Source organism: Gorilla gorilla, chromosome 11, assembly GCF_029281585.2.
Source record: "Gorilla gorilla gorilla isolate KB3781 chromosome 11, NHGRI_mGorGor1-v2.1_pri, whole genome shotgun sequence".
In the NCBI taxonomy this organism is placed as follows: domain Eukaryota; kingdom Metazoa; phylum Chordata; class Mammalia; order Primates; family Hominidae; genus Gorilla; species Gorilla gorilla.
Genome location: NC_073235.2, coordinates 140,837,125 through 140,852,722, shown reverse-complemented (window position 1 = coordinate 140,852,722; position 15,598 = coordinate 140,837,125). Strand labels below are relative to the sequence as shown.

Here is a 15,598-nt window from a genome sequence, read left to right as displayed (position 1 = left end):
TGAGCTCAGGCTTAGCCAGGAAATAGACTCATAGACAAGGTTACTCATGCATCAGACCTGCCAGAAACAGTACAGAATTAGTGATTCTGATTCCATTGGTGAGAGCTGCAGTCTGGTGGAAGGAGTCTGTGGAGGACTCGGTTCAGTGGCTTCCATCTGGACTCCCTGGGTGTAGGTGTGCACCTTCCTGTTGGAGCAGGCAGCCGGCTGCTCAGCATGGCCCGGAAATTCTGCTTCCCACGTGAGGCAGGTGTGGGGAGTTGGCCCTGTGCTGGAATGAGGTTAATCTTCGCAATAACACCTCAAAGGGGGACACTTCTGTTAAAGATGTTAAAAGCATGAAAAGAGTGCATGAAGAATAATAAGCTCAGAAGAATAAGCTTTAAAATACTTTTCAAGCACTTGTTTATATAGAAAACATGTCATCATTATGACTGTAAGTAGTTTTTAGTAAAGCAGCTCTTGGATCCTTTTGTGTAAATGTTTGGCTCAGGATGATGTAAGATTCTAAAAATTTGCGTTTTTCAGAATCTGTTTTGTAATGTTCCCTGGCCCCCACCCAACACACACACATGGTTTTATCACCCAGTTGATTGAGTGAGTGGAATTGGTATCCATGCTGCGAGGACCTCAGTGGTAAAGGCTTCATGTAAACCTTAGATGCCTCCTGGGGGTCTGTTGTGTCAAAGCCACAAGTAAGAACTGAACGAAGTGTTGGTGCTGCCCCTGCCTTCCCCAGGGAGTTTTAAGAGCCAGGTACCCATTTCAGTTTGAGGACTGGGACATTGTACAGTGTGGCCTCATTGAAGAAAAGAGCCCTGGCACCCCAGAATCAGGAAATAGAACCATTCATTTGGTAACTATCTTCCTATAGCAAACCAGGTGTTTGCACACTGATGTCTGTGACTCATACATCCCTATGTCCCACTGTTCCCGAGAGGCTTGACCCTAGTTTCCCAGGAAGGTTCACTCCCAGCCTTCAAGGGAGTCCCTCCCACGTAGAGGCTGGAGGCCATCTCCACTTCACCTTCCTCCTTACCGTGCTTAGTTTAGTGAACCTGGGCTAAAGGATTGATTCCGGATCTTAAGGTCTGCCTTTTGTTTTGTAACTGTTGTGTCACATAGTTCTTAAGTACTTGAACCACCCCACGAAGTCAGTTATATAAATATATTCCACCTGGCAGTATTTATTAGACAATAAATACTTTAATAAATTGCTGCATAACACACTGAGAAAATGAAAGAGATGTGGATATGTGGCTTTTACAAGAGTGAAAGATAAGCTCTCTAGAATATCTGTGCCCAGTGGATACAAAGTGAAATCTAGATAAGGGCGTGGCCACATCACCCCCTTATCAAAACACACGGATGCAGTACCCAGGCCAGCCCAGTACTTCTAGGTAGGGTGGGTATGAGTCCTACTGAGAATCGCACCAGGCCTTTCCCAGGGCAGAGTGTTTGGTTTTTGTGTGTTACTGCACTTGGGGATGGAGATGTTTGATTCGGTGTTGGGGTTTGGAAGCTGGGCTCCTGGGGATCATTTGGGCCTGGTGGCAGCCACCTCATCCGGAGGCTAGTTAGTTAGAAGGTGAAGGTGACTGGCCATTGCTCCCTTCTCTCCCAGGCCTGAGCACCCTTGCCAGACCAGCTTGGCTCCCAGGAGGTCCTGAGGCACCAGGTTCTTCGTAGCCTGTTGTGTGGGGAGGCAGTGGGTTAACTCTTCCTCAGCAGGTAGGAGGCCCTGGAGGTCGCTGCCGAGGGCCTTGTCCTCTTCACTACCTACTCTGGGACAGTCCTGCACTTTGGGGAAAATGTGGGAGGCTACATTTGAGGAGGCTGCGGGCTCACAGCCTGTGTGTCCTCATGAGAGCTGCCGTCCCCATCCGCAGGCCCCATCACTGCCACAGGAGCACAGCAGGCTTGGGACCAGCCCTCCCAAGACCACCCTTTCTCGGGACCATCTCTCGTCCACCACCTGTCCAATGTCAGCGCCGCGTCGCCACCCAAGTGGGAAAGATGCTTGGGAGGCTCATCCCAGAGCCGCTGGACCCAGCCAGGCCCTGGCGCCCCTGGTGGAAGACTCTGCTTCAGCTATTCGGATGATGGGTCAGCAGGCCCGGCTGTCTCCAGTCTGTAAAGACGTTCTAGATCTTTCCTCTGGTGGGTGGCTCCTACCAGTGAGTCAGCACCTCAGAGGGGAGGGGAAAAGGGATCTCATCCACCTCTGGAGAGGGTGGAAGGGGCCTTGGCTGTGAAAAGATTTGCAGAGGAGGGGAAGAGTGGAGCTCCCATTTGGAAAGGCCTTCTGAGGTGAATTTGTGAGTTAATCTTGCATACATTAGAACTAGAAGCTGGGCCCAGACTTACTGTCCCCCAAAGGCCCTTGTCCAGTGTCCCTCTGGCCCAGACTAGGCAGTGCTCAGCTCCACTGGCAGGTAGAACACGGTTAGGGGAGGAGCAGGGAAGACCAAGGAGCCCAGATGGAGACCAGGGGAGTGGTGAGTGACCCCCCGTCCCTTCTAAGCAGTAAGAACACACAGCGTACTTCCCTGTGGCAGCCCCCTCAGCCCTGCGTCAGCTGACCCTCTCCCAGGTAGGGGCCCTGGCTGGTGCGCTCTGCACTCCATGAGAACATGAAGAGAGGTGGAAAAGGTGGGGCTGGGCACAGGAAAGACGCAGAGGCCATCTGGGCAGGTGCTGAGCAGGCCAGGAAAGAGTCGGCCTGCAGCTGGGAACTAGCAGGTGCCCCCAGGCACGCCAACTCTTTCTTTCCTGGATAACAGCCCAAGATGGTGTCCTGAATCAACCCTGGCTCCGGGACCACCAGCGTGCGCGTCACGTCCGTAGGCCTGCCTGCAGTGGCTCTGTGGGCTGAACTGCAGTGGCCAGTGTGGGCAGAGTTCCGGGTGGGCCTCCTCCTCCATGTGGCCACTGCTACTCTGACACTGTCCACACATTGTCTAAATCTGTGCTCCATTTGCCCCTGAGAGGAAGGGCCTGTGGTGGCCGCTCACACGCCCAGAAGGACAGCACTGAAGTGGGAGCCACTGCGCACTGTGAGGGAGCAGCCGCTGGCGTTGTCCAAGAACACGGAGGTCCACTGCCCCATCTGCAAGGAGGGTGCCTTTGAGGCACTGGGCCGCCCCAACAGCCTGCAGAGGCGACCCAAAGGCCAGCCAGCCACACTCCCTCCTGCCCACTCAGCCCCGCTTGTGGGAAGGGCTCAGGCCCAGAGAAGAATGTGGCCGCCAAGGTCACAGAGCAAGGGCCCGCACGGGTTGGGCCCCACCCAGCACCTCGTCTGCTTTCCCTGCAGCGCCCTACAGTTCGCGTGTGTGGGAGCGGGCCCCTGCTCAAGGCCAGAGTGGGATTCAAGAGTCCAACAGGTTTCTCAGCTGCAGGGCTTCTCAGAGCCTGCAAGGGCTCCAAGTCAGGTGGGAGGGTGGCCCTTCCCCACAGGCCTGGCCCTGCAGTCATTTGGCAGAGCCTTCTGTGAAACCAGCACTCTAGCCTGGCTGCTCCAAACGTGGTCATGCACCAGCAGCGTGGTCATGCACCAGCAGCGTCACATTCCCTGGGAACTCCCGGAAATGCAGAATCTGGGATCCACCCAGACCTGCCTCAGGATCTGCATCTTAAGATCCAGGTGGGGCAGAGACTATCTGAGTTCACCAAGCATGCTGTGCGGCACCCAGAAGCGACCTCTAAATGCCTTTCAGCAAGCACAGACTCTGGGCCAGACAGCCTGGCCTCCATTTCTGGCTCTGCTGTGTGAACTTGGGTTAACTCGGGGAGTAGCACTACCTTCTCCAAAGCTCTGGGAGAATTCAATAGCAGCTGTTATTCCACACACCTGCACTCAATTGTGTTCTTTGTTAGTAAATTCCACCTTAAAGTCCATTTCTCTACCACTTGCCAAAATTCCCACAGTGCCAGAGATGGTCACTTAGGGTTTTAGGTAGGAAAATAACATATCTGGCTTCCCATAGTCACAGGGGACTCAGGGCGTCAGCCTGGGCAGAGTGCTGGCCTCCATTCCCTCCCTGCACCGGTCCCTTCAGCGGGCTTGTGGTGGCCGGGATTACTGGGCCTCAGGATGAGGTGCTCAGGGAGTCTGAATATTGGGAATGCAGAGCGGAGCAGCTGCTCAAGCGGGCAGGTGCCCTCGGGGAAGGGCTGTGTTTGGAGGAAGGAGATCAGGACTTGAAGCCTGGCTGCGCCCAGACCAAAGTGAGCGCTTGGCATGTCCTGGACCCTCTCCCAGGCCTGGAGTCTGAGGGTGCTGCACCCGACCCAGTGATCCTGAGCATCTAACAGCACCCTTCTGCACCCAGCCACCCGTGGCCATGCCCAGGCGGTGCCCCTCTATGCCCAAGGCTGCCCCACTCACCTGCAGGTACAGGACACCATTCACGGAGATGGTGAAGAGCTCACTGCTGCTCTCCAGGCCCATGATGGCCTCCAGGGAGCTGTAGCCAAAACAGAAGGAGGGTCAGCCTGCCCCATGAGACCCCACCAACTTCACCCACGACACACAATCCTGCCAGCAGCCAACACATGCCCAGCAAAGTGCCTGACCCTGGCCAGGTCTTCCAGTGGAGGTGGTGTCTGAACTGAGTCCCCAAGAGGAGGAAGGACACAGGGCCAGAGGCATGCTTGCTGTATTGGGAAAGGCAAGGCGAGGGCCCAGCAAGAGGCAGCAAAGCCCTGGCTCTGATGGGAAACAGGACACTGGCTGATGCAGCCAGAAGTGGGGATGTGGTGGCAGGTGATGCTAAGTTGGTTCAGGCCAACACACTCTGGGGGTTCAAAGGCAGACTAAGAAGTTTTGGACTTGATCCATTCATTCAAGTCTGCTCCAGCTATCCTACCCGCAGGGCATCTCCGCTGTACCTGGGCTCCCTTCTGGGTGTGGGGAGACAGGGAGCTCACAGTCACTGCACTCGTGGGCCAGATGGTGCAGGAGCAAGGGATGCGATCATGGGGAAGAAAGTTCCCGGGTGAGGAGTGGGAGGGCGACTGAGGAGGGGGCCTCCAGAAAGCTGTCTGGAGAGGCCTCTTGGAGTAACACTGGTGCTTCCAGCCCCAAGATGAAAGTCCCCGAGGTGGGAAGGAGGTGGGAGGCTAGGAGGAGCCCGGCCTCCTAGGACCTGGGGAGGAGGTGAAGGTCTGGGCAGGGAGTGGCCTGGAAAGGTTTCTTTTTTTGTTTTTTTGTTTTTTTGAGACGGAGTCTCGCTCTGTTGCCCAGGCTGGAGTGCAGTGGCGCTATCTCGGCTCACTGCAAGCTCCGCCTCCCGGGTTCACGCCATTCTCCTGCCTCAGCCTCCGGAGTAGCTGGGATTACAGGCACCCACCACGCCCGGGTAATTTTTTGTATTTTTAGTAGAGACGGGGTTTCACCATGTTAGCCAGGATGGTCTCGATCTCCTGACCTCGTGATCCGCCCGCCTCGGCCTCCCAAAGTGCTGCGAGTACAGGCGTGAGCCACCGCGCCCAGCTGGAAAGGTCATTTTTAACAGCTCCCAGTTGCTGTGAAGGGAAGGCCTGATAGGGGCAGAAGTAGACCGGGAGACCTGGAAGAAGGTGTGGAGTCACCTAGGCCACGGTGGGGTGTGAACGGGCGGAAGCCCCGTCCAGTGCCTGTTTAACCACCTCCAGCTTGTGGAGGCCGAGCGAATGCGGGTGTGGGGTCCGGGCTGGGGTACACTCACGCGTTGCGCTGGCACCGGGACTGGATGCAGATGAGCAGGCGCAGGTGGTCCCGGGGGCGCGGCGGCCCCCTCCTCGGCGGCTCCCCGAGCGCTGCGGGGGAGGGTGGGACGTGGTCACGCGGGCGGGCGGCGGGGTGGGCGACAGGGCGGGCGATCCTCCCACGCCCCGGGCCTCACCCACGTGCAGCGTGGCGGCGAGAGCGTAGAAGCCAGCCACGGGCGCCCTGTACTGGCCGCTGGTCAAGTTCAGGCCCGGGCCGCGGCGGAAGGCACCCTCGGCGTCGGGCTGCGAGGGGCACGGATGGTCACCCCGGCTCCCGCCCGGCCGGACCCACCCGCCCTCCCGCGCGCCGGCACTCACCAGGTAGTAGATGCCAAGCTCGTGCAGCGCGCGCCGTTCCACCAACGCGTCCCGGCGCAGGCGGCAGAGGAAAGCGGCCTCCACGCGCGGCGCCCGCGGCCCCAGGGCCAGGGGCGCGGCCAGCAGTGCCAGCACGTCCTCCGCCACGTCGTCGTCGTCCTCCCCGGCGGTGGCCGAGACCGGGGCGAGGCTCGCAGCGACCGGCCCGGCGGGGCCACGCGTACAGGGTTCGGGCTCCGCGCGCTCCCGCTGCCGCACCGCGCCTGGCATAGAGCGAGCGGTGGCCGCGCGCCAGGGACCCCTCACCCGCCCGCCGCGTGGGTCCAGCCCTGAACGACAGGTGCTAGCGAGACGAGGGGCCTGCCGGGCGCAGGGGTGGGGCGAGGGCGACGCCCCCTCGGCCTGAAGGGCCTCGGAGTCTTTGCATCCTGACCCTGCAGCGGCTCCCGTTTCCCTCAAGATTTGGGAAGCTCGGGCAGAAGTGCCCCAGCGCCCTTGGCCTCCAGCTTCACCTCTACCCCACCCACATTTTCCAAAGACGCTGGGGGTAAAATAAGCGATTGCAGCTTTACTGGAAGTACAAGGAGGTTCTTCAGCGCAGAAGGTGCTATATTTAAACGAACAAGACATTGAACTAAAAGTCAAAAACGGCTCAATTCTAATGACTAATGTGAGCCGCCGCTCCGCAGGAGGCCTGTGTGGACTCCGCGGCTCCGCTCAGCCCTGCCTCCTCCAGGGCAGGCTGCCCCAGCCCTGGCCAGTGGTGACTGTGGGTGCCAGGCCGAGCTCCACCTGGTGCTGCCCCATACACTAGCCTCTGCCTTTCGCTGGGCTCTCCTGACTTCCAGGCAGGGCATAGGCGCTGGTCCCTGAGCACCCGCCATACTGACTGAGTGGCCAGGTCCACCTTCCTCTGTGAAGCCTTCTCCTGGCCATGGTTCCCAACCCCCAGCCATCCCCATCCCTGACCCTTGGCAGACATGGGCCAAGATGGGGCAGAGACTGGACCTGGCCAGCTCCACTGTCTTTGAGTCCAGCCCAGAGCAGGTGCCTCCTTGGGTGCCCGCCGAAGTGTTGAGGTTGGCTCTGTCAGCTCCTCGGGACACCCTCCCAGGCCCTGCTCACAGCAGGGGGTGTGTGTCCCAGCCGGTGCACACCCCTACCTTTCAGCAGCAGCTGGAACTCCTTCAGCAGCGCCTCGGGTGGGATGATGGGGCCTGGGGGGCCCTGGGGACCGGGAGGCCCAGGGGGCCCTGGCAAGCCGAACTGAAAGGGAACCTTGGTAGTGAGGACATGTGAGGAGCAGGCTGGGAGCCACAGCATCCCCTGTGCAAGCTCTTGCCACTAAGAGGCAGGCAACAGAGCTCCCCAGTGGGCTCCAACCTCCAGCCAAGGATCTACCTCAGTGAAAGCTTCTCCTGGAGTGAGTACAAGGACTGTGCTGGAGGTGGGGGCCCTCGGGGCGGGGCTTTGGCAGGGAAGGACTGTGCTCTGAGTGGGGAGGCAGAGGGCTGAAGCCCGCTCCTGCTGCCAGGCCTCGTGGAGGGAAGAAGACTCTAGGCTGCTTTTGGGGACTTGCATCTTAGGGTCTGCACTGGGCCCGAGTCCACCATCAGCAGGTCCCCACTAGGCTGGGTTGGGACCCGAACCAGAAGCCAGTGAGCCCCCTGTGGGGAGAAGCTTAGGGCAGGGCCAGGAGGCTGGGCAGAGGTAGAAGGCCAGGCCACGAGGACAGCGCGGCCTGTGCACCTGCCTCATGCGCTCCGAGCTGGCCTTCCATCGTGTGTTCAGATCCCAGGCAGGTGATACTGGTCCCCAGGGGACAGAGAAGCCCACACCCCGTATTTTCCATTTTGGGGGCTCCAAGCAGGAGGCAGCACCAGGACCAAGCACCAAGTTTCTGCCCAGGCCACGACCTAAGGCTGAGTGAGGGTGAGAGTGCAGCAGCCACCAGGACCCCGTGCCCCTAGTCCCTGGGAGCCAGGCACTCCTGCAGGCCCCTCCAGCGTGGACAAGGTTCTCACCACAGCCTGGGCTAGCCCAGCCTCCCTGGCCTGGATGCAGAGGGAGGAGAAAAGAGGGAGAGCCTGGCATTTTAGGGGTGTGGGGAAATGGTTGGGACCAGGCCCCTAACTCGGGGCTACCCCTGGGGCTGCCTGGGTTCTTTCTCTCTGTTCTCTGTCCCCAGGCCGAGGCGTGAGGGGTGTGCTATTGGAAATGTTCAGGATGTAGGAGTGGGAGTGGATGAGGAGCGAGGAGGCGGAGCCCCCCATGGCCTGGCACTGACGGGATGCCGGCCTCACCTTCAGCTTCTTGGCCTTGCCCCTGCTCCTCTTCTTGCCATTGACACCCTTGTCACTCTGCCTGACGAAGAGCATCCAGGCGTCCCGGGGGTCGACGCTGTGTGCACGCTCAGCGGTGGGCTCCTGGAACACAGCCAGCCCAGCAGGGCGGTTGGCCTCACTGGGCTCCTACCAAGCAGGTGGGACACTTTGCAGGAGGTGACTGTGTGGCCTTCTGTACTCTGGGACCCTGGTCCTTGTCACCTGTGGTGCCCTCAAAGGCAGTGCCTCAAAGGCAGCTCCCAAAGGGGCCCCAACCCCTCACAGCTTCTCCCCCGGCCCATGGAGGATGACTCCTAGGGAACGGGCCACACCTCGGCCTGGACTTGGCACTCATGGGAGAGGCAGACCCAAGATGCCTGGAGGGAAAATGGGGTGCAGGGCTCGGGTATAGGGGTGAATCCCCGTACTGCTGGGCCTCCTTCCTCCAGAGGAGCTGCAGTGATCACACCATCCTCCAGTCACCAGGAGGATCCGACCACTGGAGCACCCATAGGTGCTCAGGAAGAAGCAACTGTGATTATCAGGGAGCCCAACTACTAGCCAACCCTCCTCTGTCCATCCTCCCCCAGTGTCAGAAGTTCTAAGGAGGCAAATTTAGCCCTCACAGCTGCCTCGGGTTACAGTCCAGTGGGGGAGAGGACCAGGCGAGCTGTCATGACCCGAGGCCTGTGTGTGAGACTTTCATTTCCTCAGCACTTCTGAGACACTGACACATGGACAGTGATGCTTCCGGAAGTTCCCATTCCTGTCCGCGCTGCATCCTGACTGATGCTGACACTGAGCACAGTTTTGGGAGGGACCTTCCTGGGAGAGGCCTTGGGCTATCTGGGCTCCAGGCAAGGCTGCCAGCTGGGAAGGAAACCGGCCCAAGAGGGCTTAGATGAGGTCATGGGTGCTGACGCTGGGGGCTGACAGAAGGACCCTGGGATTTTAGAGCTGACTGGGGCCCTTTTATCGGAGACAAAGCCGGCTGCCAAGTCACTGCCTTTGGTTCCTGGCTGATCTGGGGGGATGCAGGGCCTTCTTTTGGGAGCTGGCTGACCAATGCGCAGGCCAGGGTGTTGTGGTGGGAAGATGGGGGCTGCGGTGCCGAGGAGCCTGTGGTCAGGTGGAGAAAGGGTTCAGGGGCCCAGGGCCCTCAGCGCTGCTCAGTGCTTCCTTGTGCCTTAGAGGGTCAACTGCACCCACCTGCTGGCTGATCTCCCCTCTACCCCCTCCCAGGACCCTCTTCCACTTCCCGTGTGCCCTCCGCGGAAACATGCGACGAGGATGCCGCACACCGGCCAGGAGGGGTGTGCCCAGCTGACCCTCCCAGCTGCACCTGTGGCCTGTGGCCAGACCCCGACCCCAGTGTGGTTTGCAGGTAGAGCTGTAACAGGCAGAAGCTGGCGTCCCAGGAGACGGCCCCAGCAATGGGGGTGGGTATTGGGCAGCTGCCCTGGTTCCAGCCACAAGGGGTCTCTCAGAAACAAGCCTGGGAGCCTGGGAGGACCTCTGGTGTCACCGTGTCCCCCACAAACAGGGTCCAAGGCCAAAACTCCACCTGGAAGCACCTGAGCCCCGTCTGCCTCCTGCTGACAGTGCCCTGACATTTGGCTGCTGTGCCCACCTGGGTGGTTTGGCCAACTGCACGGGGAGGCGGTGCCTTCAGTCCCTGGGAAGTGGCTGGGTGTGATGGGGCTGGGATAGAGAACTCTGGGGGACCCCAGGCCTGGCTGCACCCCTGTCCCCTCTAGTAGATGCATTCCTGGCTCTCCCCTCTACTGCCCCTGAGCATCTTCAGAATAAACAGCACCGGCCGCCCACCCCGGCTTCCCTGGGGCAGCCCTGTCTCCCTGACCCAAGGTCCGGCCACACTGAGGGCTCCTCTGAAGTTCTCCCCTCCTCAGGCCTGGGCCACACCTCCCCAACCGGACCACCCTCTGCTCAGCAGTCCAGGCTCCAAAACCCTGGAGAGGAGGGGGCAGGGCAGAGCTCAAGATCACCCACTCACGGCCAAAAGCCACTTGACCACTTGACTCAAAGCCACATGTCATTCCCCACCCTGAACAGCCCCCTGACCCCAGATCCGCAGGAAAACACTTTTTGTTTTTCAGATAATTGCACCAAATAGATTGGGGGCGGTGGCAGTAATTCGCTTACACTTTTTACAAATGCGTTCTTCCCAGTTTCCTCAAATCAAGTTATTTACACTTTATCTATTTCCCAACTTCCTTCTGTCCCAAAAGAAAAGGGGGGTTTCGCCGACCTAGCAGAACCTTGCTTTAAGTCAAACTACCCCAAAGCCAAAGTCAAGGCTGCCCCGCTGGGCTGAGGGCGGCGTCTACACGGCCCTGAGTCTCTGCGGAGCCCCGGAGCCCCGGTGCCAGGCGTTGCAGCAGCCCTCGGGGGTGAGGGCGGGCTCGGCCTCCACGTCCGCCTCCCGCCGCCCCGAGCCGGGGCTTGCGGGCGCGGGCTGGGTCTGGAGCGGGCCCGGGCGTCTTACCGGCGGACGAGCGGCCGGCCCCGCGCGGCTCTCCCCGGGGCCCCGGGGCAGCTCGTTCCCGGGCGGCGGCTCCTTGCGGGCGCGGCTCCTCGAGGGCGCCCCAGGCTCCGGGGACCCCAGGCCCGCGGCGGCGGCCAGCAGGCCCGCGTAGACGAGCAGCAGGCGGGCTCCGGCGGGGCGGCGGGCCGGGGCCATGCGGGCGGCGGTTCCCTCGCGGCTCCGAGCGCGGCGTCTCGGACGCCCCGGGCTCCTCGCCTTATAACGCGCTTGAATCCCCCGCCTCGCCCGAGACCGCGCGCCCGCCCGCGCCCCCTCCCGGCTCCCGTGCGCGCTGCATGGGGATGGGGGGAGTGTCCGGGCTGGGGAGGGGGAGTGGGGGAGGGGGCACGGGGAGCGGGGCAGGGCAGGGAGAGCGAGGGGTGTTCCCCCGCTGGGCGCGTCCCCCCTGCAACTCCTGGTTCTGGGGTCCCTCCTTCGCGCTGTCCAGCGCTTCTGCTTCCTGGGGAGCGAGGCGCCCCTTCTCCCAGCCCTGGACCCTCGGCCCTCGCGACCCCATTTTCTTTGCGGGGAGCCAGGAGCTGCCTCCTCCCAGCCGGCCCGAGGCATCCTTTCTCCCCGCTCTGTCCCCCACGTCCTCTGCAGGGACCCCCGAGGTACCCCCTCCCCATTCTCCTGGCTGCGCCCCGCAAAGCCCAGGCCTCTATGACACAGGTGGAGCAAATCTGAGCCGGGAGACCCTCAGGGCCCCTTCTCAGCGCCCCTTTCCCAGGCGGGAACTCCCCTTTCCAGGCCGCCCTCCGTCCATGGCTGGCGTGCTCTGAGCGCAGGGATTCACTGTTCTTCCCCACCTGTCGCACCTGCCGGGACCCAGAAGACGCAGGGAGCCAAGAAACAACTCAGGACAGCCGCCCTGCCCTGGTGGGGCCGAGCGGGGCCTGGGCTGGGAGCACTGACCCCTATCGTGCCCTAGCGGGGGTGTGGGGGCAGACCAGATCGGAAGCCAGGCTGCCCACCGCCCACCGGAATCAGTGCCCCCAGAGGTGGACCAGACCCTGCAGGCCTCGGAGAAGGTGGCAGAGAGGCCTCTGGGCGGCCCTACCAGGAAAGAGCCAGCCCCAGCCCCACCCTACCCCTGGCTTTGTTATGTCGCATGCCCTTTTGGCTATCTGCCCCACCACTGGACACTAAGTCGAGGAGGGTCGCACACTTGGCTCGCTTGCCCCACCCCCGAGGCACCTGCCCCTGGTGGGTACACAGTGCTTTTTGTTAAAGAACGGGAGAAGGCCCCGCTGGAAAAGCACCTTACACTCACACCGAGGGCTGCTGTTCCCGGGGAACTCTTTTGAGAAGAGCCCGCTGGGGAAAGGAGGCCTTACCCTGTCCTGGTTCACAGGATGTGGCAGCAGGGACTGAAAGGGGCACCAGCAGCCGCAGGTGGTGCCCCCCAGGCTTGGGGATGGGCCAGTTCCGTCCTCAGATGCAAGCTGGCCTTTGTCGCCTGCCTTTTCTGGCCACTCATGCGATGTTCCACCTGGCTGGCCTCATGCCTGGCAGGTGGGGAAATCAGGAAATACTTCATACTTTAGGAAAAGCGTGGGATCAGAAGGTAATTATTCCCTGTGATTCCACCCCCTTTCCCATAGGATATGGGAATGGTGTAGAGTTGGGTGGGGAGGACGTTTAAAGAAAAACATACCCTGCCCAGCAAGAGAATCTGCCCCGCAGGGGTAAGTCCCATGGACTTACTCTGTGAAGATGTCTTTCAATGGCAGGTGAGGACACAACAGGGAAGTCCTGCCTTTAAAAGCCACAAATGGGCCAGACGCGATGGCTCACGCCTGTAATCCCAGCACTTTGGGAGGCCGAGGCAGGTGGATCACCTGAGGTCAGGAGTTCGAGACCAGCCTGACCAACATGGTGAAATCCCGTCTCTACTAAAAATACAAAAATTAGCCGGGTGTGGTGGCGAGTGCCTGTCATCCCAGCTACTCAGGAGGCTGAGGCAGGAGAATTGCTTGAACCTGGGAGATGGAGGTTGCAGTGAGCCAAGATCACACCACTGCACTCCAGCCTGGGTGACAGAGCGAGACTCCGTCTCAACAAAAAGCCAAAAATGATTTTTTTTTTAAAGACCAATACAATGAAAACATTTGAATTCCTATAAAACATGCAAGTCTTTAAGACACGTTTGAGAAATATGAGAAACACTGGCTTAGGTCATATGTGCCCAGCAAGATATCTGAACTTATTTCACCTGCAAACATTCTGCAGGTTTGTCACAATTAAGGACATTTGCTCCCAAAATCACGCATATGAGGGGGATGTCTTAAGGCCCTCAAAGAGTGAAGGGTTTCTCTGGTGGGTTTTCATGTCTGGTTCTATTGGAATGTCTATTAAGAAGCCTGATGTGTGGAACTTTGTCATGACATGTCTGAATGTGACATGCACATTCAGTGTGTTAACATTTCATTCAGTTTCACTTATTCAGAGGGACTTAAACTGTGGACCACAGGACCCTGGCGTGCCATGTTCTCCTGTACTCTGCTGGTAGAGAGGGGCTCCTGTCCCCAGGAGTTGCAGCTGTGTGAATGGCACCTTCTTGCTTCTGGAGAAGCTCATCCACACCAGCACCTCATTCGATTCCCCACCAATTAGCCCAGAGAGGTGGGCGGCTTGCCCAGGACGCAGCCCATGGGCAGAGCCGGCGTGGGGCTGCAGAGGCCCTCCTGCCCACTGGCAGGTTACATCTTCACGGCCTTATGTTTGGCTTGTTAGGGTTCCTGCTATTCTAGTTGGTGTGAAATAAGAGGTGCATGATGAGTTGGAGCATTACTGCAGAAAACATAGCCCCATCTTTTCCCTGTGAGGAATGGGCATCCCACAGGTCTGAACTCCCTCTGGGGCCCTGGCTGCAGCTATGGCTCAAGGTGGATGCTGTTTGGCCCCACCCGAGCCCTGGGAAAGTGAGGCTCAGGCTCTGCCACCGTCGGCAACACTGAGGATACGCAGGGATGAGGTGCCCTGATTTGGGGAACATTACCCTTAAGATACTGGTGTGATGTCATTCCACTTCGCAGTGGGGGGCCCCAGCTTTCAGGCCAGCATTGAGGACAGGAGCCGTTGCCATGTGAAAAAGTTATTTTCCCAAACAATGAACAATCCTCATGATGTCATGGGCCCTGCCAGAGGCCCAAATCCAATCGGTTCTGGTGCTGGGGCAGCCTCCTGTAACACTATCCTGAGGGGATGACTCCGCCTGGGTTGGGGGCAGAGAGCAGAGAGGCCGGGGGTCTTCAGGTGGGGCCCCTGCATGTGTCTGCGTTCACATTTCAAAGTGGCTTTCACTCAGAGGAAGGTGGAGCTTAGCAAAGAATTGCGCAGATCAAGGAGCAGCAGAAATGGGGGCCACCCCCTGCAGGAGCAGCCCATGGGTCAGAAGTGGGGCTGGCATCGGGGTGAGCCAGGACATCCCAGGAGGGAAGAACTAAATGAGTGGCCACAGGACGGGGATCACTGGAGCAGGAGGTGGCCTCCCCCACGCGCCTTCACGCCTGGCTGAAATCTAATCCTCATTCTTGGGCCCTCATGTCACGGCCCGGGCCTGGCTTCCCAGCAGCCTGATGCAGCCAAGCTGTTCCCACTCTTCTCTCTTCCTCCAGAGGAAGGACCTTTGCCGATGAAGTCATGGGAATAAAACCTCCCTCTGCCCTGAAAACAGTGGGACCGTGAAGTCAGCTTGTTGTGTGGCCTCCAGAGGCCCAGGCGGGTAGCCTTCACTGTTTACTGGGCCTTGCAAGCCCACGACGTCATCTAATTTGCAAATCGTGTGATTATCCCCATTGCACAGATGAGGAAACTGAGGCTCAGATCTTGGGATTGGCCCAAGGTCACAGAGCCATCAAATGAAACCACATCCAGGTCTGGCCCCTACAACTTGAGGTCAGTTGCTCTGGAGAACCCACAGATTTAGTTCAGTTCAGTGAGCATTTGTGCAGTTGTGCAGTTCCCATGACGTGCCGGTACCAGGCCGACCACTCGGAATACATTGTGGCCTCCTGCATGGGTGTGTGGGCAGTCTCGGGTCTCTCGGGAGACAATTCTTTCTCACTCCTGCCCAGAGGGTCTCTTGAGTTTTCTGCTAATTGTCTACATGTTTTTAATAGATTAATTAAAATAATCATCTTTAGCTCTCCTCTCAGTTGAATGCAATGCCATTTTGGAAAGAATCACATTCTTAAATGTGACTGTGATCAAAATTGTCTTGGCTTCTGAGGGAGTCATGATGTCTCCTGGGGTTTGTTCCAAACAGGACACTTCCCCCATGGAGATTCCTGTCCTAATCTGCCTCAGTCTCAGTGACAGCCACACACCTGGCTGCTCTGCCACGTACCTGGTGCTGCAGAGCCCGGGAGAAGCAGCCACACTTCAGACCGATCAGCTGATACCACGCCGGGCACTGGGGAGGGACGGTGAACGACACGGCCCCGGAGGCGCAGCATCTTTCCTGTGTACGTGGCTGTGCCCTCTCTCCTTAAGCCATTGGCACATTCTCCATCCATACACATGCTTTCAGCTGGATCAACTGATGGCCCAACCAACTGGAGTAGTGGCCTGTATCTGTCTGTTTTCTTGCTATAAAGGAAAATGTGAGGCTGGGTAATTTATAAAGAAAAGAGGTTTATTTGGCTCACAGTTC

The 15,598-nt window shown here is 59.1% G+C and overlaps 1 protein-coding gene across 4 annotated transcripts; it reads right to left on the bottom strand.

Annotated features, from left to right (window-relative positions):
• Positions 1-1,186: 1,186 nt before the first annotated feature.
• ERFE (erythroferrone) lies at positions 1,187-11,179 on the bottom strand. 4 transcript variants are annotated; one of them, XM_019021776.4, is made up of 8 exons: positions 10,903-11,179; positions 8,376-8,498; positions 7,236-7,338; positions 6,073-6,335; positions 5,889-5,997; positions 5,712-5,802; positions 4,391-4,469; positions 1,187-3,109 (listed from the first exon to the last, which is right to left on the bottom strand). In XM_019021776.4, exons 1-8 carry the CDS (start codon positions 11,095-11,097, stop codon positions 3,011-3,013), a joined length of 1,062 nt encoding a protein of 353 aa, XP_018877321.2. In that variant the 5' UTR covers positions 11,098-11,179; the 3' UTR covers positions 1,187-3,010. The 4 variants fall into 4 exon arrangements, with proteins under 4 accessions (XP_018877321.2, XP_063551414.1, XP_063551415.1 ...); XM_063695344.1 differs by having other exon boundaries at positions 1,187-2,249; XM_063695345.1 differs by having other exon boundaries at positions 1,187-1,800.
• Positions 11,180-15,598: the final 4,419 nt, after the last annotated feature.

Excerpts from the sequence above, each read along its gene's own strand:
- ERFE (XM_063695343.1), bottom strand. The coding sequence starts at position 11,097 with ATGGCCCCGGCCCGCCGCCCCGCCGGAGCCCGCCTGCTGCTCGTCTAC. Across the intron at positions 8,499-10,902 it reads GGCCGGCCGCTCGTCCGCCG|GAGCCCACCGCTGAGCGTGC; the intron begins GTAAGACGCCCG and ends GCTGTGTTCCAG. Across the intron at positions 1,691-4,390 it reads ATGGTGTCCTGTACCTGCAG|GCTACGAAGAACCTGGTGCC; the intron begins GTGAGTGGGGCA and ends CCCACACAACAG.